The sequence below is a fragment of the Phalaenopsis equestris genome, unplaced genomic scaffold (assembly GCF_001263595.1).
Source record: "Phalaenopsis equestris unplaced genomic scaffold, ASM126359v1 Scaffold000617, whole genome shotgun sequence".
In the NCBI taxonomy this organism is placed as follows: domain Eukaryota; kingdom Viridiplantae; phylum Streptophyta; class Magnoliopsida; order Asparagales; family Orchidaceae; genus Phalaenopsis; species Phalaenopsis equestris.
Window position 1 is genome coordinate 466967 of NW_018165057.1, and position 25768 is coordinate 492734.

General features: G+C 34.9%; 1 protein-coding gene across 1 annotated transcript in view; it reads right to left on the reverse strand.

Moving 5' to 3' along the window:
* The window catches only part of LOC110029967 (E3 ubiquitin protein ligase RIE1), a 33778-nt gene extending 11463 nt beyond the window's left edge, over positions 1-22315 (reverse strand). The window contains exon 1 of the mRNA XM_020732482.1: positions 21648-22315. Within this exon, the coding sequence (XP_020588141.1) occupies positions 21648-22129 (482 nt within the window). The 5' untranslated portion in view covers positions 22130-22315. The remainder of the gene's footprint in view (positions 1-21647) is intronic.
* Between the last annotated feature and the right edge of the window lie 3453 nt (positions 22316-25768).

Genomic DNA, 25768 nt, shown 5'->3' on the forward strand with positions numbered 1-25768 from the left:
TCTTCCGAACCTAGATAGCAGCTTTCTATAGCTTATTTAAGGCCCTGAAAGCACTTATGGAGCACAAATCACCACTTGAATCCTCAAATATGTATTTAAATGGTGCACAATTGACATCAGGGAGAGCATAAAGGAATATTAGGAAGGTTCGCATACATATTTCCTCCAATTCCTATGCATTTACATTTCTAATACTTAAACTCTCAATTTCTACATGCATGTTACCTTGATTTTGTGCATGACAATAGCTTATGTTAGATATGTGAATATGTAAGAATTGAAATTTTTATATACCATTAAAATCTTTCTTATCATATCAAACAAACTGTTAAAATATGATATGTAACTTCTTGCGCATGAATAAGGTGGTGTATAAGCAAACAAATTTAAGTTTGGGTGTTATATTTGTAAACATAAAACGTAGGTATTAGATACATAAATATATATAAGAATCAGATAGCATGTATGTAAATTCCCCACTTGCTATCATCACTGTGCATTTTTTTGTTGATTCAGCCCGTTCATATGTGCAAGGTGTGAGCTACAATCCTGTGATGTATATGATTCAATCGTTCTACTTCCATTGCCTATTAGAATCCTCCAATCAATTTATATCAAAAATGAAAGTCTTCGGGTATTCCTACAGAAATGGAGACTTGAAGGCGGCTTTTCATTCAAAAAAAAAACTCATCACCATAGAAGGCTCAACACCACCAAAAAGGGAGCCAATTATTGGACCGATTCTCCAAATATCCAAATATATGTATATATCTATATTTTATTTTATCAGACCACTATTTCTGTTGTCATGCTCTTGAATCGTCCATACAACTTTTTAAGCCATACACCACCTACACTTCCTGCAAATAGACAGAATAGGATGAAAGAGCTTTAATGAAAGAGCTTTAATATTTCAAAGAGCTTTAATATTTCTGCAATCAATTATGGTATAGAATAACTGTAATCCCATGAGAACCACATAATTATAGCCTACAGAACTTTTAAGGTGCTCTGCTTTATTAGGATTTAAGCCATACGCCAATCTAAGCCATCCCATGACCCACTAAAATAAGAAATAAATATATGACCCCATTCCTATTCATTTACATATCTTACACTCACACTATACTTTACATTTATAACACCCAATACTTCACGCCACATAAAAAATACCAAAATTTGAACTTTTTATTTTATTTTATTTTTTTTTAGAAAAACTAAAGTATACCTCTTCATGCATAGGATTGGTGGCATACATGTAAAGATTAAGGTTAGATGTTAGATGATAAATACCAAAGAATTAAGTGGCATGTATGTAAACCTTCCTTCTGAATTTCAGGATAGCCAGGATAGTTGCAGCTAATTCAGATTCATTCAGTTTAAAGATGAGAAGCAGAGTTTATTGAGTATGAAACAAATAAGCTGAGAATATATTGATTATGTATTGATGGAAAGCTTGAAATATCAAATTCTCCACTTAGCTTCTCACTTTCTTCTTCTAGATTTCAGTTCACCCCACAATTTTGATTTTTCTTCAGAAAACTTACTGGTGGGAGTTTCGGCGCAGAGTGCAGGACGTGAGCTGAGAGAATGGAGGCGAAGCTTTCAGTGTCTGAGAGAGGCAAAGCAAGCGAGCTGGATTGAGCTGTCGAAACTCAGTGCCAAGGAGAGGTAATGCGGGATTGAGCGGTCAAGCTTCTACTTAGAGAAAGGGGGAGGCCCAATCGAAAGGGAATAAGAGAGGAAAAGGCGAGCGGAGCTTTGATGTAGAGTGGAGGTGAGTGAAGGGGTCCTTTGTGCAGGTTTCTGCCGAGAGGAAGGAAGAGGCCCAGTCGAACAAGAAGAAGAGAGGAAGAGGATTGAGCGAGGTGCTTCAGCGCAGAGGAGGAGACGTCGAGCGGGGGGCTTCAACACAGAGAAAGAGATGTCGAGCGGAGGTGAGAGTCGGGAGAGGAGCTTTAGTCGCGAGCGGGAAAGGAACTTCGGTCGCGAGCGACAGAGAAGCTTCGATCGCCAGCGGGAGAAGGGTTTTAGTTGTAAGCAGGAGGCAAAGATTTTGCGCGCGGGAGAGGGGCGAGTGAGGCCTCAGTGTGACGGGAAGAATAGGGGAAGCAGGCCAGCGGGTTTCTTCTGTGTGAGGGAGCCGAGCGAGGTAGCGGGAATTAGGATCGAGCGGTCTCCTGCAGAGAGGAGAGGCAAGCGGGAAAGTCCGGAAGGGGGAGCTGGGGAGCGATGGGAAGAAGACGGGAGCTCTCGGTGAAAAAAGAAGTCGATCGCTTCGGCTATTCCTGTCGAGCGGGATCGAGCAGAGGAGCGAGATCAAGCAGGAGCTTCGCTCGGGAGCGTGAGGCGAGCGGGATCGAGCGGAGGAGCGGGGGATCGAACGGAGGAGCGGGGGAAAGGAAGCAAGCGGGAGAGTTCTCTTGGCCAGAGGGGATATCAAATGTTGCTTTCAAGTGGTGAGGGTCTCGAAACGTGCCAAGAGCTCGAGGAAGAAGCCGGCGTTCCTTTTAGAATAGGAGCGAGCTGAATTAATCGAAATAGCCGTTACGCGAAAACTTTGTGGCGGGGAATTGAATACCTTCCTTGGGTAGAGAAAACTTAATTGGAAAAGAATTAATTCTTAATTGTATCTAATTATTGTGAGATTAAATGATATATTTGAAATTTGAAATTCATGAGCTAAAATATTTAGTTCGTGCTTAGCCCATATCCAGCCCAAGTCAAACTTGAGTTGAACCTAGGCTGAGTCCGGGCCTACACCCGCTAATTAAAAAAAAAGACATGCATCGATTTTTGTGCTAAATGCTCGCACGTGGAACCATAATAATATGGGTGTTCTTCCTAGCTAAAGTTGACGTCCCGAACGCATCTGTGTGGTCTGTTTCGTCATCCGGGGTCGTCCGGACGAGTTCGCCGACGGGCGAGTCGATTTAAGTCAAAATCGTGTGTGGTGCAGTGAGTGCGTGAATTGCGGCGTTCGCGAGTATTCGAGTCATGGAGGGTTCACTTATGGTCGTCTGATCCTATGGGAACTCATTTTCAAGTCCTCTACATGTTAGTCCTTAGCCCTTGCAACTACGAGTCGAGTGCTTGGACTCATGCGACGTCTTCACAAAATATGTCAAGAAGTGGTTTGAAATTCTACGGGAGGTGGACTCCATTGCTAGTCTGCTAGGATGGTCAATAAGAACTCTTAAGGAAAGATTTTGGGTTCTAGGAGTAAGAAATTAAGACTTCGCTAAAAATGAGGTCAACACACCGATTCGAGAGATCTAAAACAAAACTTAAAACAACAGTACATAAAGTAGGAAAACACAAGGAAAGACACGAACACCACAATCTAACGTGGTAAATCCGAGAATCAGAAGATAAAAAATGAGGTCACACCATACCAAGAAATTCGCTATGAAACAATTATGAGAAATTTACAAATTACACTACACTCAAACCTCCCTACAACTTGGAACACTCATGTCACTTCTCTTATGCACACAAGAAATCGTGAAATCCTTCATTCAATGCACGAGCACTATGCACTCACCCTTCCGACGGCAAAAGACGAAATATAAAGCCTCGAATTGCAGAAATTCAGTCACAGGTGCCCAAGTGCCATCCCTGGGCACTGGGTTTCTGAGTGCACTGTTCTAGGAAACATTTTGGGCATAGCAGCACCCCTTCTGGGCGTCGGCTTTACTGGTGTACTATTCCATGGCACTTAGGTGCCCCACTGGCACTGGGTTCTTGCTACCCGGAACCAAGGTGCCTCCCTAAGCAGTGAGGTGCCAACTGCCAAGCTCCAGGGGGCCTCCCTAGGTGTCGAGCAGCCCTCCTAGCCCAATCAGGCTCCACATATAACAATCTCTCACTTGAAAACAGATTTTAACCAATTCCTCTCCTCCATATCTGCATTATCTTTATGGTAATATATTGTAGTGTGGCTCAACTCCATTCTCAAACTTTCTAAACTCAAGCATAGCTTCAGCTTCTCAATTGTAACAACATTTGTAAACATATTTATAGGATTCTGAGTTGTGTGAATCTTCTCCAAATATAATTGACCATCTTCTAGGAGTTAACGAATAAAGTGATACGTTAGCTGAATGTGTTTCTTCATGGCATGAAAACCGACATTCTTAGCTAAATGAATGGCATTCATAATATCACTATGAAGTTTTTCATTCCCTTGCTCCTTAACCCAGTTTTGTCATAAACCCCTATAGTTAAATCATTTCCTTGCTAACCTCAATGATGGCAATATATTCAACTTAAATAGTTGATAGTGCAACAATCTTCAGCAGCCTGAAAAACTAAACTCACTGGTTTGTTCCTCAATTTAAGATATAACATGTTGTACTTCTACCGTCAATATCTCATGCTATATTTGAATCTACATATCCTTGTAGATTAATCACTGCAATTTCAAAACAAAGTAACTTGTTAGATATTCCAATCAAGTATTTAAGAATCTACATCACTGTATCTTAGTAGTGTTTATTTGGATTACTCATGTATCTGCTAATCACTCCCACAATATGTGTAATATCTAGTCTTGTACATTTTATTGCATACATCAAACATCCAACAGCTGAAGCATAGGGGATTCTTCTCATCTGTGTTTGCTCTGGCTTCAGACTTGGGTGATTGTTCCTTGAAAACTTTAAAGTGACTGCCTTGCATCACTCGTGTTGAACCTATGTAAGATTTTCTTAACATATTATGTCTGAGACAAGTTCAATGTACCTGCACTCTTGTCCCTCCTAATTCTTATATTGAGGATTTTCTTGGTTGGACTTAATTCTTTCATTTCAAACTACCTTGATAATTGTTCATTCAAATCTCTGATCTTCTTCATATATGTTCATACAATCAGCATGTCATCCACATTCAAAATAAGCATAATAAATTAGTTACCAAAATATTTGACGAAGCAATACTGATCTGACTAACACTTCAAGTACTCATTGTCTAATATAAACTAATCAAATCTTTTGTATCACTGCCTTGGGGTCTGCTTCAAATCATAAATACTCTTCTTCAATTTACAAACCATACCTTCTCTTCCTGGAATTTGATATCCCTGTGGTTGCATGATATATAGTTCCTTTTCTAAGTCACCATGTAAGAAGAACGTCTTTGCATCAATTTGCTCCATATGTAGATCTTCTTTTGTTACCAAGTTCAACACAACTCCGATAGTTGTCATCTTCATTATAAGAAAAAATATCTCAGGTAATCTACTCATTCCTTTTGCTGAGACTCCTTCACAAGTTTCACCTTGTAGCGTTTGCTACCATATGACTCTTCTTTCAGTCTGTAAATTCACTTGTTGAGCAATATCTTTTTGTCATATGGTAATTCGATCAAATCTCATGACTAATTTGACCTTAGTAATTGCATCCCATCATCCATGCCAAACTCTAACTCCTTTGTCTCTTCAACTTGAATGGCATCATCATAGCACTTTGGTGCACCACTATCAATCAACAATAAAAATAACAAAAAAGAGAGTACCTTTATATTGGTTGAGCGATTGGACCTTCTAACTTCCATAGGAGTAGCTGAGGACCTTCCCGTATTATATCAAATTGAGCATATTTCCGTTCTCCATTTTCATAATCACCATTATCTTCTATATCAATATATTTGAATAGTTCTTCAAAAATAACTGGGAGAGAATCCTGAGTTCTAATTTTGTCCTTGTATAACTTCATTTCATTGAAAGTAATATTCTGCTCCTGATGAATTTATGATTATGATTAATTCAAAATTTATATCCAAATTCATGTGACTCATACCCAATGAATGTGCACGTGATAAATTTTGAATCAAGCTTACTCCTAGATCCTACATCAGCGAGAACATATGTTGAACAACCAAGTATTTTCAGATCAGATAGATTTACCTATTTGTCAATAAAGTTTTTTTAAACAAAGTCTTACCACGATTGATCAGACAAACTACAATATTCATTGCTTCTACTCAAAACCATGCAATCTTATACTCCAGACATGCTCTATGATGGCTCTATTAATATGCTCTGTAACACAATTTTGTTGTAGTGTTCTTGGAATAATGAACTCATACATGATTCCTCTTGAAGCACAATAATTCTTGAACCTATGATCACGATACCACCATTGAGATCCTTCAAGTCTATCTCATTCTAAATCATCGCTTTCCACTTCTTAAACACTTTAAATACATCAGATTTATATTTCAAAAAGTACACCAATACCTTCCCGGTGTGATCATCAATGTATGTAAAAGTATAAAAAGCCTCTAATAAATCAAACTGGAGTACAAATTCATACATCATTATGCACTGAATGTAGCTCTTTGAACTTCATCTTGGATTCACTTTTAGGAAAACCAAAACTTTTTATTTTTCATAAACAATCTCTTTACAAAAATCTAGACTATATAGTTTAAACCCTGATACTTATTTTTAGAAAGAAGATACTTCATAACTTTCTCACTCATATGACAAAGTTTGTGATGCCATAGACCTGCATCATCTTTTGTTCCAACAACAACAATGAATTAAGACATCTCACTATCAAATAAATGGTGCCTTCAATGTTGCGGTCACCTTCTTTAAATCACCTGTGAAAGTAGTCATATACCCTGACCTTGCAAGTTGACTCACGAAAATCAAATTTCTTTTCAAATATGAAATATATCTAATTTCATTGAGCTTTCAGACGATCTATTTGACAACCTGATATTAATGCCGCTCTCTATGATAATATTGTAGGTCTTGTTATCTCCTAAATATACCTTACCTAGATTACCTTTTGTGTAATTTTTAAACACCTCTTTGTTGGCGTAAGCATGAAAAGAGACACATGAATCCACTATCTATGATTCAGTACTATCTATAGACAAATTAAGAGAGTCGTCATGGATTTCAAGTGTGCAGATATTTGTAGAGAGCTTTCTATCTGAACCTCCACCACCAACCTTCTTTTCAACTTTACAATCCTTATAAAGTGACATCTCTTCTCACTTTCTTTTCCTAACCTAGAATTTCCTCTCCTGGACTTGAATTTTTCTTTGCATGTGTTTTTATCCAAATTCTTTTACCTGCTTTTGACATTCATAGCAGAATTTGAAGTTTTACCACCAGCTTTCTTGCAAATTTTTTCATTCAGCACTAACCTCACAATGTCATCAAAGTAGAATTTTATATTACCTGAATAGTTACTCACCGTTGTAACTAGTTCATCCCAATTGTCTGCCAATAAGATACAAGTAAATGTCTTGAACTCATTATTGAACTTGATGCCAACAGAGCACAATTGATTGGTCACAGTATTGAAATTATTCAAGTCCTCATAAACTCTTCATCAAAAAGACTTTGATTGAAGTCGAAGGCTTCTCATACATTCTTTTTAATGTAGTCATAAGAACAACTGTAATTTTCTCATTCACAATGTTCAAAGCGACAAATGAGAAAACTGAAAGATGGATCAAACCTAATGTTGTTCGATCAAACATTTCTTATTTTTACAGAGACATTGATTCTGGCTTCTTGAAGATTCCTTCCAGTTGCAAATATAATTTCTTTTAAAACAATAAATCTTCAATTTGCATTTTCCAAAAATAAAGTTCAAGCCATTGAACTTTCTACACATTATACCTTGCTTCATCGATCATTGCTCAAATCGAACCAAAGATCTTCATAAAAACCTCGCTCTAATTCCATTTTTTGGGGAAAAAATATACGTGAAAAAGTGAAACATGAATTTAAGATATCTGATGAAAAATTTAGAACATAAACACACAAAGTAAAATAAATACAATAAAACCCAAGGACAACAAGATTTAACATGAAAAAACCCAAAAATGTGCCACAAAAACCACCTCACATAAAGAAACTCACTATGAAGAAATGAGGAAAAATATACATATTACACTACACTCATGCCTCTCTACAACTTGGAACACCTTGGTTGCTCCTGCTCTTTCGCACAAGAGAAATTGTAAAACCTTTCCTGCAGAAAAAGCTGAAATATAAAGTCTCAAACAACAGAAATTTGGTTACAAACACCTAGGCGCCACCCCTGGAGGCTGGGTTGTCGAGCGCACTGTTCCAAGGAACAATCTAGGTGCAGCATTCACCCCTCCTGGGCTCCGGGTTTCCTAGCGCACTGTTCCAGAGCGCCTAGGAAGCCCCATTAGAGTTGGGTTCCCACTGTCAGGCGCCAGGGCGCCTCCCTAAATTTTGGGCACCCCTCCCTGCCCAATCAAGCTCCATATATAAAATTGATGATTGATCATAAAAATTTACAAATCTTGAGATTGTGTATTCAAAAATTTAAAATTACCAATTGATTATTGAGGCATTATTTTTTCTTATAGTGAGGTGTATGCCTCAAAGTTTTTTGAGACGCAAAACTCAACATTTTTTTAGGTGTAAGCCACAAGATCAATAAACTACCCAAAGTAAAAGATTATACTAAGTTCAAAATAAAAAGTACGAAGAAACATAATACCATCATAACATATTAATATATTATAATATAATATATTAAGATCCTAATACAATAAAAGTAATAAATTGGTCAAAGTAAGCAATAACATATTAACATCCAAAACTCAAATAAAAAAATAAGAACGATTATGCAAACACAAATCAATACATAATAACAGTACAATTCAAAATAAGTTTGATTCAATTAGTTTATTTCACTCATGTTGTCCTCTATAAAATAAGAACATGACATACCACTCAATTTGAATTTCTAAATTCAGAAGTCCTCATCATGCTTATTACTCAACGAATCTTCATTAGATTCATCAGTATAACGATTTTCTTTCTCCCTCACCTCATCCTCAATTATATCATTATTATATGATTCCTTCCTTCCATACTAAATCTTAATCATTTTCTTCTCATTTACTCAATATAACAAATGAAAATATTCATTAGATTTTAAAACAATGAATATAGTGATGGTAAGAACTTTAATTATATCCTCAATTGTTTATTATATGGGTAAGTAACATTAGATTTTACTTATACTTCATCAAAAGTAAGCAAAGGCATGTCTTGAGGTGAGCTTCAAATTATGTGATGTTTATTTTTTTAAGAAAAAGTTAAGTCGAGCTACAAAATTGGTTTCACATTGTGCAATTTTAAAACATAGTGCATTCCACTTAATTTAATGATTATAAAATGGATGGATTGTTTTGATCTTGCATTTGAAGGTGACAGCATTAATTTTAAATTTCATATAGAATTTTGATTCCTAATTTAGGAAGTTATATAAGTTATAACCATCATTATCATCATGACTAGCCATATCCAAACTATATACGGTCCAATTTATTCTATACAAATCCTTTTCAATTCTTTTTATCATATACTAGTTAATCAACTAATTTTTCTTTTTAATAATTTGGTATTAATTATATGTATATGCCTTATCATTACTCATGAAATTTTACACCATTAGTTTTGCACATAAAAAACATCCAAGCATATTTCTATGGACTTATCTTTCAAAGATGATAATCGCATCGTCTATTTAATATAACCATTTATTTAATATATATTTCTTGATTTTGTCACATCCATTTATTCATTCTCGTTTATATGAATCTCAACATGGATATCAGTGAAAATTTTTACTGCACAACTTTCGAATCGATACAAAATAGTGCGTCTAATTATAATTTTATGAAATTTAGTCATTAATCTCCATGATATTTTATTTTTATAAACATTTTAAATACACTACCCCACTTTAACTCTAAAAGTTACATCATCATCATATATATATCCCAATTTTTTTTATAATAGATCCAAGATACCTAATAATATCACACCAATATATCACCTCCATCTTAACATTAATAATAATTGTTGATTATCATAGCCCGTTACGGTAACATACAACATAATTGATATTAATTTTATTAATGCTTAGCTCCATATCTTAGAAGAATTTTCTTTATTGTTCTAATTTTTCCCGTATTTTAGTAGACATTTCACCAAATAAATACATCTTAGGCAAAAAAGAAATATCAAGCCACGCCACTTAAGATGTCCTTAGTAAGCATACCTCCAATGCCAACGCAAATAAATATGGATTTAATGTAATATGTGAAATAACCCAATCATGAATGAAAGCGTTTTAACAATCCACAACTATCAATAATAGTTGATGTTCTATTATTTAATAATTTAATTATATCTTGGGCACGCACCATTTTTTCATTAATGATCACAAATCAATTTTCATAGCACCCAAGCACTAGGGCAATGAAAAAAAGCTCGTTCGCGAACAACATGTGTGTGGCTCGCTAAGGAGCGAATGTTCGATTAGTTCATTAAGCAAATGAATTGAACACAAATAAAACTTTTTAGCTCAATTTATGAATGAGTCGAATACACACAAACCTATGTTCGATAGTGTTGGGCTCATTTTGGCTTTAATTAATTAAATAATAAATAAATCATATATAGAAGTTAAAATGGTGGTATACTTGATAGTACACATATAAAAAATAAAATGTAGTGTTAAATATGTAAATACATATGAATTGGGTGGTATGTATGTAAATATCACTAAAATATTACAATAAAAATCCATCTTTCCTGCCCGCGAGCACTGCCCGTTGTTTTTTACATTTATGTATTAGATGTGTAAATATATAAGAATTGGGTGGTATGTATGTAAATGCCCGTGAGATTCTCATGTCCCATAGCGTTGCACACCCCTGTCCTTTTTTGCATTAATTATATATGTAAATCCATAAAAATTGGGAGGTAAGTATGTAAATATCACTACAATTCTACCCCATCTGCCCGACGCAACTCTTTTTTGCCTCTAGTCCCAGATCATGAAAAATTTGATTATCACTTCCGTTTACATGTATAAACAAAGGTGAAATATTTGTCAGTTTTCCGCTGCGCGTGGCTGTGAAGTAGGGATATATTATATTTTACATTCATTTGGATATATTTTAAATTTAAAAATTAATAATTTTAAGTCGAAAGAGATGACATGAACAAATATGTTATTGAATCAAGAACAGAGCAAACTCTTTATTCACAAACAATTTCTAAAACAAGCTTATTTCGAGCTACAAAAATTTTGAACGAGCCGAATATAAACAAAAATCGGGCTCGCTCAAACTCGACTCGTTTACATCCTTACCAAGCACCGGCCTTCTAAGGAACAATAGAAACAAAGATGTTAATATTCATTGACGCTACAAGGATACTCAAAAGTTCATCAAATTTAATCCAATTCAGAGCTAATTCTTGATTTTGAGTCCAATCATGAACAAAATTATTAGCTCTAAAATAAATTTAAGACGATTTAAGCCTATGATGGCTCCCTCAAAATATGATCCAAAACTTAGAATGTGTATAATAAGGTTACATATCTATTTCTATATATATGTATACATGCATGTATACATATATATGTATGTATAAATACATGTTATTGTGTATACAAATATGTACATAGATCTATACGTACACACACACACACTGTGTGTGTGTACATATATGTGTTTGTCCGTGTGTTTGTGTCTATGTATATATCACAATTTCTTACCTTTTATTCTTTTGCATATTTATTTCGGCTTAAAATATATCATATTAAAAATAATATATAATCATACTATTATGTGTGATTTAATTTCAAGAAAGATTGAATTCAAGTTCAGATGATAATAATATCATCTGAGCTATGTGTTGCTAATTTTGAGCCAATCAGAACACAAAATTAAGACAACTCTAAATTAATTTTGAGTTGGGTCTATGCACCACAAATTGCAATTCAAGTTTGGGTCAATTTGTATTTAAACTAACTCATAAATTTTGAATTCAATTTAAACTTAACTCAATCAAACTCAAAATGATGTCAAACCTAAATAGAAACCACATGAAGACTGATCTTTCTTTTTTGTATTTTGAAAGATGCAGTGATTATTTTAAGTTAATGAAAATAATTTTTTTATGGGATGCTAAAATTTATGAATGAACTTGTATGGAGTTCATGAATTTGATCCTGATTACAACGATTGAAAGAATGATTACACATAGATAATTGAGATATCTGAGTCTACAGATAATAGTGGTGAGTTTTTTGGAGGTTTTGTAGGCTACTCTGCTCCAAATAGAGTTCTGAAAAAGAAGTATGGCTATTTTCAAAAGAAACATCTCAAGTAATAAATACCATAGTAGATATCATTCTTTTAATATAATATATTAAAAAACTACTAGCAAAATTTGAAAGATTATAATTTTCCTTAGAGATACAAAAATTTGTGCCAAAATGATAACGTGGCTGCATTTAATATGCGGTGTTACAACTCTTTAAAAAATCCAGCAAATACCCCTAGGCCTGAGTAGTATAAATACGCCCATTGATATTCAAAACTAATAGTTGTTCCTTGACTCCCAACTTTCTAACATCTCGACCACCCCTATTTTGGAAAAAAGTTTCTCAAAGTGTTTGCTTCTTCCTTTTGTTTGCAAGAACTCAATAAGGCATCGACCAAGGAAACTTTGGCTTAATCATTGATACCTACATTCACACGTGCCTTCACTTCAGTCAGCTTGACAACAAACGCTATCAACATTGTGACCTTAGAGAAGCTAGAAAAAAGCATGGTTGGATTCAATTTTAAACTCCAAACCAAGAAGGAGAAATTAAATACTATATAAGGATAAAGGAGATTTACCTCTTTAAGCAGTATTCTAAGATAAAGTTAGAGCTCCCCTAACACAAGGAGGTGAACAATGTCCTAGCAAACTTTAAGATATTGCAACATAGCACTCTCCCAATGCTTACACAATTCCAAAAGGCATGAATTGGCTTTTCAATAAGTCTTAACAACATCTATTTCCTCTTAGCCCAGCCTTCCCAGCCTTTGCAACTCGAGCTAATCTCTTCCAACAAGGGTTGGAAGAGCAAATATTTATTCAGGAAAGCAAACAAGGGGTTGCAGTTCTCAACTACCCTAGACTTCATAACAATCAAGGCCTGCACTACAGACCCTCTCTAAGATGGAGGAATTGTTGACCAACTGGATCTAGGAGAGAAGGCAATGTTGAATCAAAAAGACATCTAATACACAGAGCTGAGGTGGAGTGCTTTGAGAGGATAGATCAGCATACTCTAATGTTACAAGGGCGAAGAATGCGAGGTTGAGAAAAATGGCAATTCGAGCTAGAGGAAACTGACAAGGATGTTGCTAATACTATTGCCGAGATTATACATAAGACCAAGTCTAGGGTTCTTACAAGAGTTGCTAGGTCGACCAAGCCTCTCATGAAGGGAACAAAGAAAGCATTACCTCTAAATAAGAGGGCTAAAATTAAGATGGAAAAGGCCAAAGAGCCAAGAAGAGTGTGAGGCATTTAAACAAGATGGCAATTGCACACTCCAAGATCAATGGGCCAAACACCAAAAAGGCCATCAAGATCTCTCTTCCGGATTTGCATTTAAAAGATTATATTAAGATTAAATCCCAATGGAAATTTCTAAAGGAGCACACTATCCCTCCCTATATAATTACTCTCAGTAAATATTTCTAATGTTCTCGAGATGGAGAAACTTGCCATAAATAGATCAATTGGGCCTTCGCCCTCTTATACCACACCACAACCTTCCCTCTTTATATGAGGTGATCCAGGCTCCATGATGAGCAAGCAAAGAAAATTTACAAGCTAAAAAGGAATTTCTTAAGAGAATCATAAATGTTAATAAGTGAAAATCACATTAGTCCCATTGCAACCAAAATACGTAGATGCCAAAAAGAAACTCAGAAATAATCTTCGTGTGATGTCTGAAAAGTTGGCATGATGCCTAAGAAACGCGAGTTGAGTGTAAGAAAAATAACATTAGAGAGATCATGCATCAATAAGGTGTGTAAAAGGTGTGTAAGAGATAAGTAACTCTAAACTCAAGAAAACCATTAACAATGTAGTAATGATGACAATACGAACCCAGTCAACCACATTTTAAGTGAAAAAATAATACAATTCACTATGGGGCAAAAAACACACGGCGACAAGTCATAGCAGCATTATAAATGTTTGTATGATTTGTGCGATTTGCGTCGAGTAGAGAAGTTTGAAAGAGATTTTGTGAGGCTCCAAATCAACAAGGGAGAGGAAGAACAAAGCATTAATCGATTCAATGTGAATCTTTTAAGATTCTGAACAAGATTGAAAACAAAACATATCAATTGGCTATACCCACTTACATGGAGATCTACTTAATGATAATGTTGGAAATCTTAAGAAATTCAAGTGTTGACCTTCATACTAATTCCAAAACGCAATTCGATCAAACACAATGAAAATGGTGAAAAACGGTCATTGTGTTGCACAAAATGAGGTTAAGATGCATCACATCGAGTAAAATAACTTGAAGCCTTATCTACTAGGAAAACGGCCTTCGAAAATGTGTTCAAAAAGCTAAAAATTAACTAAGAATGATCCATCTATGGATGCAATGAACATTATATGTGTTGTATGAAAAGGAGCTAGATTACCTCGAGAGTCACCATAGCTGCCCGAACAAACTATGTTCATAAGAAACCATTACAGATGTGTCTGGAGCATCAAAATTACCTAATAAGAGATATTTATGTTCGTAAGAAACCATTACAAATGTGCTTGATTTCAATTATTCTTGATTGATATACAATAAGGATTGGGACTTATGATAGACGAGGCTTTTAATTAAGAAATAGAATAAAAAGGAAAGTAATATAATAGACAATGACTTTTAATAGGGGATTTCATGGAGAAGAAAAGAAATATTATAAGGGAAAATCAGACTAGGTAAGGGTGAATAAAAGTAATCAAAACTCAGAATTTGTAAAGGACTTTAAAATAGGAAGTTGCTAAGAAGGAAAGAAGGGAAGGAAAGGAAAGGGAAAAAGGAAAGGGAGGGAAAAAGGAAAGGGAGGGAATGAAAAGAGGGGTAGGAAGCCCTCCCCCCTTAAGGACCGGCCGGTCCAACCAAGCTGGACCGAACCCTAGGCTGGTCCTCACCAAAGCCCCGCAACATTTAAATGACAACACAATCAATTCCTCGATGATAACAATGTTGAAGGCAAAAGTTGATCGAATGGATCTACTTATAAATTAAGATTTTAAATTGTAAAACCTAAAATATTTAAGTGAAATTTATTAATTAAGAGCCTAAACTAAATCTCATTTAATTTCTATAATAGTTTATTGAGAGTGATAAAATTAACGTTAATTTAAGCTCACAATGAGCAAATGTATTCATATTTAAAATAATTTCATCCTAATAAAGACAAAGCCCAAATTTTTTGTTCGCGTGATTTGGTCAATCAACTTCACATAAGAAATGGCTATAACTAGAGCCCATAGACCAGGCGAATTGACCAAACAAACACCCTTGTATTAAGGTCACAACTAGTATGTTTTCTAATGTCATTCCGCCCCTTTAATTTGTGAACCATATTGTATATCTGATAGGAAAAAAAATCTCTATTAACTAAAGTTAACTTGAATTTATCCCCTTAGACAAACATACACCCTAAGTCCATAAGCAATTAATAGCTACTAACAAATATCAGTATATTAGGCTGACACAACGTTCTCCTATGACTACATAAAGCAACGAACACAACTACTTAAGATATTGAAATCATAGGATCATGATCAGGTTAGTCATTACTCCCCCCATCATCCGCTATAAGCTCATGGTGATAATTTTTGTAATCTATAACTTATATATGTTGTCATTATATACTAAATCTTAACACCTAACACATAATAAATAGCCCTAATCGAAAGTACTCTCTTATTATTGGGAGAGATAATTAACCATAAAGACTTGCACCTATGGAAAACCTTAAATCCAAAGTCTAAAGTTTTCACAGGAGGGCAAAATATTTGAGTAACGTCTTATCTATTGTCTGATCTGTCATCTAAAAATCTGAAATTTAACGTAAAACTCTCTCATTCATATCAAAGGATTCCAAGGCGCGAATTTTTTGATCCCACAACAATACTACAATATTGGATAATAATTTAAAAGAAAGCATACCTATTGTCAACAACCTACTGCTAAGTAGAGAGAATCAATGAGAGAACCAACTTTTGGAGAAAAGAATCATGAAAAGTTATTGTGGAACCAATTATACAAACTTAATTGACAAGGGCGAATAAGTTCCAAGAGAAATTGCTATACTCGAAAAAGAGGTTCCAAGTTCTTCACTGTACAAGTTGATTCACAAGAGTGAGTCACTTCCTAAAGGGGTTGTATAATCAAGAGATCAATAAACTTGATGAATTGAAAAAGTCAATTAAATTTGGAAATTGAAAAGAAACTCTACAGCAAATCTCAAATACTACCAAGAGAAACATAAATTAAGAACAATACAAGCAAGAGAAAACTTCTAGTAGAAACACAAGAAGAGTCCCAAGATTACACTCGAGAAACATGTGTCGAGCTCTGAGAAGAGACAGTTGAGAGTCAAAGTGTCAAGTGAAAAGCCTTTGAAAGATACCTAGGAGACGAGCAACTTCATACCCACGATCCATAATCACTAGTAATGAGGTTAGCATGGCCCCAACTGTTCATGTTTTCAACATTAAATTCGACACTACATCCTTATAACCTTCAAAAAATAAATTCATGAAAATTAGGTGTCAAAGAGTAATCAGAATGAGAAAGACTCGAGTTAGAAATCTAAAGAGGGGAATTCCTCCTTATAGTTCAAGTTCTCTTATAAATGAAACTTAGGTGTTTTCTGCTTTTTAAAAAAAATTCATATTAAGCCAGGTTGTTTTGTTGATTCTTGCTCGACATCTCGATCAATTCTCCTTGTCATTGTCATGTCATTACTAGCAAATCATCATAAAGGAAGGATTAGATGGTAATAATAATTTTAGCAGTATAATTGACTGCTCCGGCACAAATCATGAAGATCATGTTGCAGGAAAGAACAAATTTAATGAGCCACAAGCAAACTAAGGCCGACAAGCCTTCAATGAAGAAAGTAATGGTGGATGGGCATCAAGGCCAAGATGTTGAGAAGTTTTTTTTTTTTATTGAATTGGCAGTTATAAATAATAAAAAAATTCTTTAGTTAGCATATGCTCCATCTTGTTTTGCAGAGATGGAAAGCATGTTGAAGAGGCATGAGAAGGAAACATCATCTACAATAAAGTTACCATGAAATTTTTTAACTTAAAACAAAAAGAGCAAGTTTGATCTTTTCATAGCAGAGAGGACTTTATTGAGAAAGAGGACGGTATTTCAAAAAAAAGTTAAGAATGAAATGAAAAGAGGTCTACAAAATCAACTTCTTAGTGCAATGCATGCAAGTATGTACCTCTCGAGATGCCTGAAAGCAACAATGCAAAGCAATCTTCATTCCAAAGAGAGGTTTGGGATAGCCCAAAATTCAGTTAGAAGTGTCAAAAAGAAAATAAAGTACATGGTGAAAAATTGTAACAAGAATAAGCAACAATATACTGCAACCAAGTTGATAGAAAAATTATTTCCATGAATGAGAGCTTATTGCAAGTGGTCAACAAGAAAAATAACATAATATCTGACTTAATAAATCTAACGATGAATTTCATAAAGCCCTTCAGAGAATGGAAATTGTAGATGACCTCTATAGTAAAAATAATTTAAAGTATTAGGCTGCCATAGAATCCTCAAAAGTTTTGGAAACTCAATCACAAGACATGAAGAACTCAAAATAATTAACTACAAAGAGATAATGATCGTGTCATTATAATTGTTCTAAAATAATGGCAAATCACTATCGAAAAAGGTGAGCAATAGAGTAAAGTTAAGTGAATTTCAAACTAAGTGAGTTTCTTGAGACTTCAATATCATGTTGATTCAGATCTTTCTCCTCAAATAATAGTTAACATAGCATTAATGATCTTCTGGCCTCTTAGGGTATAGCAAGCTACTATTCAGCAATTGGTGAGAAACTCCTTCAGATGTCCATTCTTGCTTAGCTCCTCGAGCAGTGCTTGCAGTTTTCTGTCATGGTCGTGATTGTTATCGTACCATCAAAACTACGACTTGTCTCCTTTGGTAAGGTTTCTCATGGGAGTAAGCCGTTTAAATAGTTAGCCTTCTAAATGGTTGATATGACAATGATGAATAGATCGTTAATAAGTACTACATAGCTTCATAGTGCTTCTCTTGTGGCATAAGAAAATAGCACTTCCAGATCAGCTAGATGAGAAATTTTGAAATGACCCCCATAACTAAAAAAGTCGAGTCTTCCTTCTCTTTTCTAGTTGAGTTAGTAAATAGTCAAGATTTGGCTGACAATTCAAGACTCTTTTACAAACACTTCCATTAAAGAATTTTATTGTTTTTTAAAGTAGGTCTGTCACAGTCATAGGAGGGTTTTTAGTAGCCGAGAACTTCAACTTATAAGATTATAAACCTAAGATGAAGGCATCTTCAGCTATGGACTTATCGCTGCTAGTGCCACATGGGAGGCTTTATTGAATCTTGACACATCCGTCAACCTTTATCCTTCATTTTGTTTGATGTAGAAGAGAAACGGAGAGTGCCATTAGCGGTGTCTTAAATGCAAAGAACAGTGTATAGTATTTCTTGAGTTTACAAAGGAAGAAATGTCCTAAATCGACATCCCCTTTCTCTTGTTGAGTAGGCAAGCAAGTTGGGTGACAGGTGCAGATTAAAAAAAATGTGTTGTATGAACAACATCTACAAGGATAACAAGTTGTTAGTGAATGGCTTTGAAGTAGAAGTGTCTAATCATTAATAAGCGGTGAGTGTCATTGCTAGAGGGTTCTCTAACAAAATGCTCAAATAAACTGAATTAATTTGTGGATAAGATTCAAACTAAATGTTACGACTAAGATAGTGCTATTCCTACATTGCTTTTTTCACTGCAAGTAATAATAAACTGTTCCACAGACCACCAAGAATGTGACTGACACAAACTCATTTACCTAGAAAGTGAAGAGCGGGAGAATCAAAAGTTCAAGAATGGGAACAAGAAGTACCATTCTTGAATTATTCTATGTGGAGACAAAGAAAGAAGTCACAACAGAAAGGGAAGACACAAGGTTTATAATGGTTTCACCGAGTGATCTACATCCACTAGAAGGTTAGTCAAGGAGAGATATACATAATATGAGAGCAACATAGTGCAACATACATGCTATAGAGTTACATATAAGACTTGAGACAAACAAAAAAGAAATTAAAATAAAAAAAAGATATGGGAGAAAAAAACTGAAGAAAATCTTGCAATGAGCTTGCAATCTCCTTAGTAACCTACTTTCCTAATGATTTTCTAACCATGTAGTGTGCATGCATTAGCATAATCCCTTAAAATTACTTTTGATACAAGACCTATAACGGTGACTCTCCTCCAATAATTAACTATGCCATAATGATTCTTTGACAATGAAGGGTTGAGGAACATGTAAAATGCATACATATGTGTTAAAATTATGGACTGGTCGAAGCGTTGCAAAGTATTGAAAGGAAACCATTCATGCGGTGTGCAATCAATACAACTAAATAAATGGAAGTATTAATACTATGATAATTTCTACATAGAACTCATGATAAATATTTCAAGGTTGAAGATGATGACAATTAATGATATGAGTGTGTCAGTAGTGCGTCTAAGAGGAAAATGAATCGAAAATAGAGAGAAATTGAAAAGTGAATCAAAAAAACCGTGTACTAAAAAGAAATTCTTACTGTGAGAGATGTCCTAAAAGGCACACTGCTTACAGGAATTCTCAAGATATTGGTTCATTAAACTTAGATGATTCTGCATATAATGTGGATATTCATGTTGATGGGAAAGACCACTTTTGAGACTTAAGGAAATTTTTAAGGTTTGCAGTGGGAAGGCCAGAATAATTGAGTCATTATAAAATGAGAGAAGGCTAAAGTCCCGCCCACTCATATGCATGCATAATTATGGTTAGCTTGGTCATTTACTAGTTAGCTATGACAACTTCACTATGAAGGGCACATACGCACATTCTTGAAAAAAAAGGGGCAAATTACGAATAAGAAAAAATAAAGACAAAAGCAAAAGGGGGACAATTTTATGTTTATAAGATGTGGCCTTAAAATATTAACATAGAACCACTTATATCTAAATCAAGTTCCCAAAAAGATTGTTTCAATAAGTCACACTTATTCATAAAAATAACGCACTAACAAATAAAAAAAAAATGAATCTTAATGCATGCATTAAAGATGCTTACTTAATTCTCCGATATCATCACAAGTCTTTCACCTGGGATACTTGTTCCTAAGCTTTTAAAAAAAAGGTTACAATTAGCCTCAGAAGATGCCTTGTTAACTGAGCGAGGCGAAAGTTCTGTTATGCACTTTTTCTTATGAATATTACTTCCATTACTACAAAATCCTCTGTAGGCGTGCTATAACTGGAGGTCTGCATGAAGAAGCTGACATGTAGTACATAAGATGACCAATGATGTGACTGAAGCGCCTTGATCAAACCATGAGATTTCGCATTATTACCCTCTACTGGTTAGTCAAGATACGGTGTGCATAATTGCAAGATAACCAATAAACTAAAAGGCTGGTTGGTTAATGCACAACAAATTAAGATACAAAGCTTAGGGTAAAAGGCAAATTACTCAACAAGAACAGCATGTGTAACAAACCAGTCACAACCAAAAAATTCCATATAGGTTTATGGTATGCGTACTAACTCTTAGCAAAGCATACATTAAGAAAAAAAAGTTAAAAAAGCAATAGCAGTAAGCTAACAGTGCAATGCAGTCAAATGAAAGAACTAAAACAAATAAACCTGAAAATAATATATCATGAATGCTTCAATTACCATGCAAGCAAGAACAATTAAAATGAAATAGCCCAAACATTACTTTGAGTGCTAAAACATGATGTGACAAGTAGCATGTAGAAGGAAGAAATACAGTGAAATGCAGACAGAAAGATTATTGAATCATGAAATGTGCATTGTCTGCAGAAAATTATCCTAAACCCAAGAAAAGGATAAAAAAAGTACTTCTTCATATCAATGCAAAAGTATAATTGGCCAAAATTCAGAAATTAAAAGCTGAGTGACAACAATATGGCAAGCTCTGTTTGTTGCAAAATTGACAAAAAAAATGAATAAAAAATTTAAACTAGATTATTCTAGGAGCATTTGTTAGCTTCTTAAAATAAATGCAAAAGACCCTTAATAGCTACTACAAAAATCAAAGACCCGATATAGGATTTTTAGAATAGTCAGATACTCCTCGTCATAATCAGAAGAGAAGGGAAAAATAAAAATCCAATCTCCATGAAACAATAGCAAAGCTGAAGGTTATTTCATTTATACAAAAAACAATACAGATATTCGGGAAAATTCAATTTTGAAGAGAATCCGTAAAATTTCTGAAGTCAAGTTGAGAAACAAAAAAAAAGTCTAAAACAGCTCCAATAAAAAAATTATAAAAACATCGCAAGAACATTAACCGAGCCTGCTGGCTCCGCGGCACCTCAGGAAGTTTAAATTTCAAAACTAAAGAAAGAACCCTATAATCTCTACATCAAAATCCATTTCAGAAACAAAAAGTGAAACAAAAACAGTTCCAATTTAAAAAACATAAAAGATATATGAACACAAACCTATTCCGCAGGCTCCGCCGACCTGATCCGCTGTCATCGCTGTCCTCCCCACTATCCACCTGATCGAAATCCATCGCGACAGGTTCACCGCTGCTCTCCTCGTCGCCGACTACCCGCGCCTCCTCACGACGGCGACGCCTGTACTCAGACCAGACCAAAGCAACATGTAAAACACACTGAAGGGCATAAACTGCGATCCAAACCCTCACGGGGACATTTGGCCGCTCGCAAGCTGAAACTGCGATAACGGAGGCGGAGACGACGGCAAATGAGATATTCCATGCTATGTCCACGGCGACCACCGGCCGGGAGTAGGCCCAATCGGCGCGCCGCTCGTCCAGCTGCCGCGCTGCCGTCTCTCGCACCAAAGCCTGTGGGCCACGCCGGCTTGTCATGCGACCAAAAAGCGCTGCAACACGGTTCTGACGGGTCCCCAAAGATCGCCGCAGAAGCGGCTCCGGTGAAGCTATATCCTCCTCCATACCTTTCCTTGACAGTTAATCTTTGCCTTGTGACTGCGTCAGTCACGAAGCATGATTGTTCAACGAGATTCTGCTGGTTCCTTCGGCGTCATCGGCTGTAGAGGAATGGACAGAGAGATGGCGGGTTTTGCAAGGGGTGCCTTGTTCCTCGACTTTCTATTGCTCGGTGTTGCCGGTTCTAATGGATAGAATACTCATATTTTGAGTTAATCATTTTGGTTTTTTAATTAGTCAAATTTTAAAACAAATGAGGATTAAATGAAATCCAATAATAATTCAATAACATAGAGAAATTTTATGTCCAGACTTCAGACGTAGCTCTAAATAAAGACTCTCAGTAATATAACGTCATGTGTGCTATTTCGGGTCACCTAAAAAATATTAAAGTGGAACCCCGAACTCCGCAATAATCCCGAAATAATCTTGAAATAACCCTAAAATAACATCTGCGGTTCTACTTTTTTAACTTAAAATAACCTCCCTGAAATAACACCGTGGAAGTTATTTTGGAGTTATTTATGGGTTATTTCAAGTTTATTGAAGAGAAACTCATATATTATACTTCAATAACCCAAAGAAAAATCTGGAAATAACATCTGCGATGTAGCACACGTGGCGGCATATTATTGGAGTTCGCATGTAGAGCTATGCGAGGAGTCGACAGAACTTTTTTCTAAATAACATAGACATAAAGTTCAAGAAAATATTGCTGGAAAAAACCACAAATCACGATTCCTCCATCACAGAGACGCGAAAAAGAACCTAGTCACTCATGCTAAAAAGAACTATGGAAATCAAATCCATAGAAATCATTGTTGCAAGTAAAACTAAAATGTAAAAACTTACAAAATAATTTGTTCTCTCTTTCATAGCAACAGGTTTTTCTCTATACAATCTCCTCTCAAAATCAATAAGAAATACAGAAGAACAAAGGAAAAGATAAAGCCCTTAGGGCCTCAACCTCAAACAAGGAAGAAAATCCTAAGGATGAAGCTCTCAAATCCCTCAAACTCTGTCTCTAGCGATCTCCAATGGTCCAAGCCTCTTCCAAAGATGTCATAAGATCTCTTTTTATGACCAAATTCTCAAATTTGGCAAGATAATTCTTTCCAAAAACATTTCCCACTTCAACAGTTAGAGCGTGGTTACACTGCTAGTGTGTCGTGGTCACACCAGTTCTGACTGTTTTTTCATTGTTTTTCCTCTTTCTGAAATACGCATACGTTTTTCTGTAACTTGCACATCACCAACAAAAACATTCCATAAGTATAAACTGGTGATAAATAAGGTAAAATAACAGGTAAATTGCAGGAAAAAAAGGGGTAAAAGCACGTAAAGTTGATTCATGTCAATACCTCAAAACTTATAACTACTTGCCCTTAAGTAATATCAAACTCAGTGAGGCCACATGAGAATATTATAGGTACTCTTGTAGGTTTCTTAAGTATGCAATTTTCTTATCAAAGTAAGATAAAAGTGTATAATTGTTATTTTAGGGTCAATCATAATTAATGTTTAAAAACTTAGCCTTTTCCTTAATTCCCTTCATGTTGAACCTAACAAATCCCAAAAATTCTTAAATTGGTGGAGTTAAAATATTTTCACTGGCCTAGGACATTTTAGATCAATTCAAGTGAAAACAGTCAACCCAACCCTACTTAACATTTCTCTTGAAGGTAACATTAGAAGGATTTTATTAAAGAGCATGAAAAGTTTTTTCGCTTAGGATCTACTAAACAACCTCCCTAGTTTTTTTTTATCTTTTGTGTCAACCTCAAACTTCTTCTCAGACATTTTTTCCTTCTTGACTCTTTCTGATATTTTCTTTTCTTTTGTTTTCTTTTTTTTTCTTTATTTTTTTTTCTTGTTCAATTCCACTAAAAATTATTATATCTGGGTAGACAATTGTTTTCTTTTCTTTTTAAGCACTATGGAGGGCTAGTCTCACCTAAGTGATAAGTTTAAAAAAATTAGTTTTTTTAATGTGACCCTTTGACCGGACCCACAATTACGCAGATATTTATGTTCTTTAATATGATGAAACTTAACCCAAATTACACTTAGCGACTAGTGAGAACAAATATAATATGATAAAATTGTTTTCTCAGTAGGGGTAGTATATAATTATATGTATCGTTTCAAGTAATATAGAGTCTTCTTTAAAACCCTCAATATTGATCCCACGGGGAAAACGTAAATGAAAAAAAAAGAAATGAAATACAAGAATTTTTACTCTAAGAAAACTTTGCTTACAACAACTATTTGAAGATGAAAATTAAGTTTACTAATTTCTACAAAATGCAAGTAAAACTAAATGAAATAGTCTTAGAAAATATTTAAAAAGAGACTTTCTCCTTGCCAATAATTCATAATCAGTATAAGATTTCAAATTTTTAGAACTTTAAATGTGGTATTGTGACAAATAGGAGCATACATATTTTTTTACTTCTTTTAATTATGTAAAAAATATTGACTAATTTAAAGCTGGTGTCGGCATGTATAATAGTGTTGGGTAGGTTCTAGTCTCTCACTCCTAGATTACCCAGTGTGCCTTCTCTATAGAACCTACCAGTGACCCTGAGTTCCAATCTTTAGACCAAATTTATAAAAAAATCTAGCTTGTCACTCTATAAACATCAATTTTGTGCTCATTAAATGTTATCTCCCTATCTATTTGCACTCCCCTTCGGACGATCGCAGTTGCTCTTTCCAAGATGAAATGTGATACTTACAAGTTAAGAAATCTTAGCCCTCTCGCGTCTATAAATTTCCTTAACAAATTTTAACAATATAAATGACCAATTTGTAAGACAAATGAAGATTAGGTAAAAAAATATCATAATAATTTTTAGGAATAAAAGAAGTTCTAAACAAAATCAAAATCACTTACTTGATAACTTCATATTGCAAGGAGAAAGAGAGAAAACTACTCAAGACTCATGGGGATAACAAAACAAAGCATATTTATAAAACTCAAATCCAAAGTACAAAACTTAAAGACAAAGATACAAATACTTATCTTGCATGATTCCCTGTTGACCTCACTTTTGATTGAGGTCTAGAAAACTTCTTTAGTAGCCTAGGTCTAGCCATAGGACTTTCCTATTGACTAGTCTTACAAAATTAGAAAAGGTACCCCCACCATTAGAAATTCAAAGCCTTTCTCTTTACTCAACTTGAAGTTTCACATATTGATCTTAACTTCTAGCATTTAGTAGGTAAGATCATTGTGAGAGGATTCAAGAGGAGTTCCTATAGGATTACTTGGCCTTGGGATTGACTCTGGGTGTTGGTTTGGAATTAGGATACACAATATCCTCACAATATTTTAGCTAAAACCAATCCATAAGAACCCAAAATGAGGATTTCATTGATCCATTGTTCATTTAGAATGGATATCTATCCAATTCTATGTGAAATGCCCAACTAGGTCTTTTGCCCCTAGGCACCTCCAAATTACTTAATGGCCCATGGGACCCAAATTTGGCCAAAATTCCCAAATTTTGTCAAAATACCCAAAATTGATCAAAACACATTTCAAACACCTTGAATACATCCAAATTTGCCAAAATTGACAAAAATTTCCAAAAATGACCAAATTACCAAGATACCCCTCCATGACCCAAAAATCCAAAAATT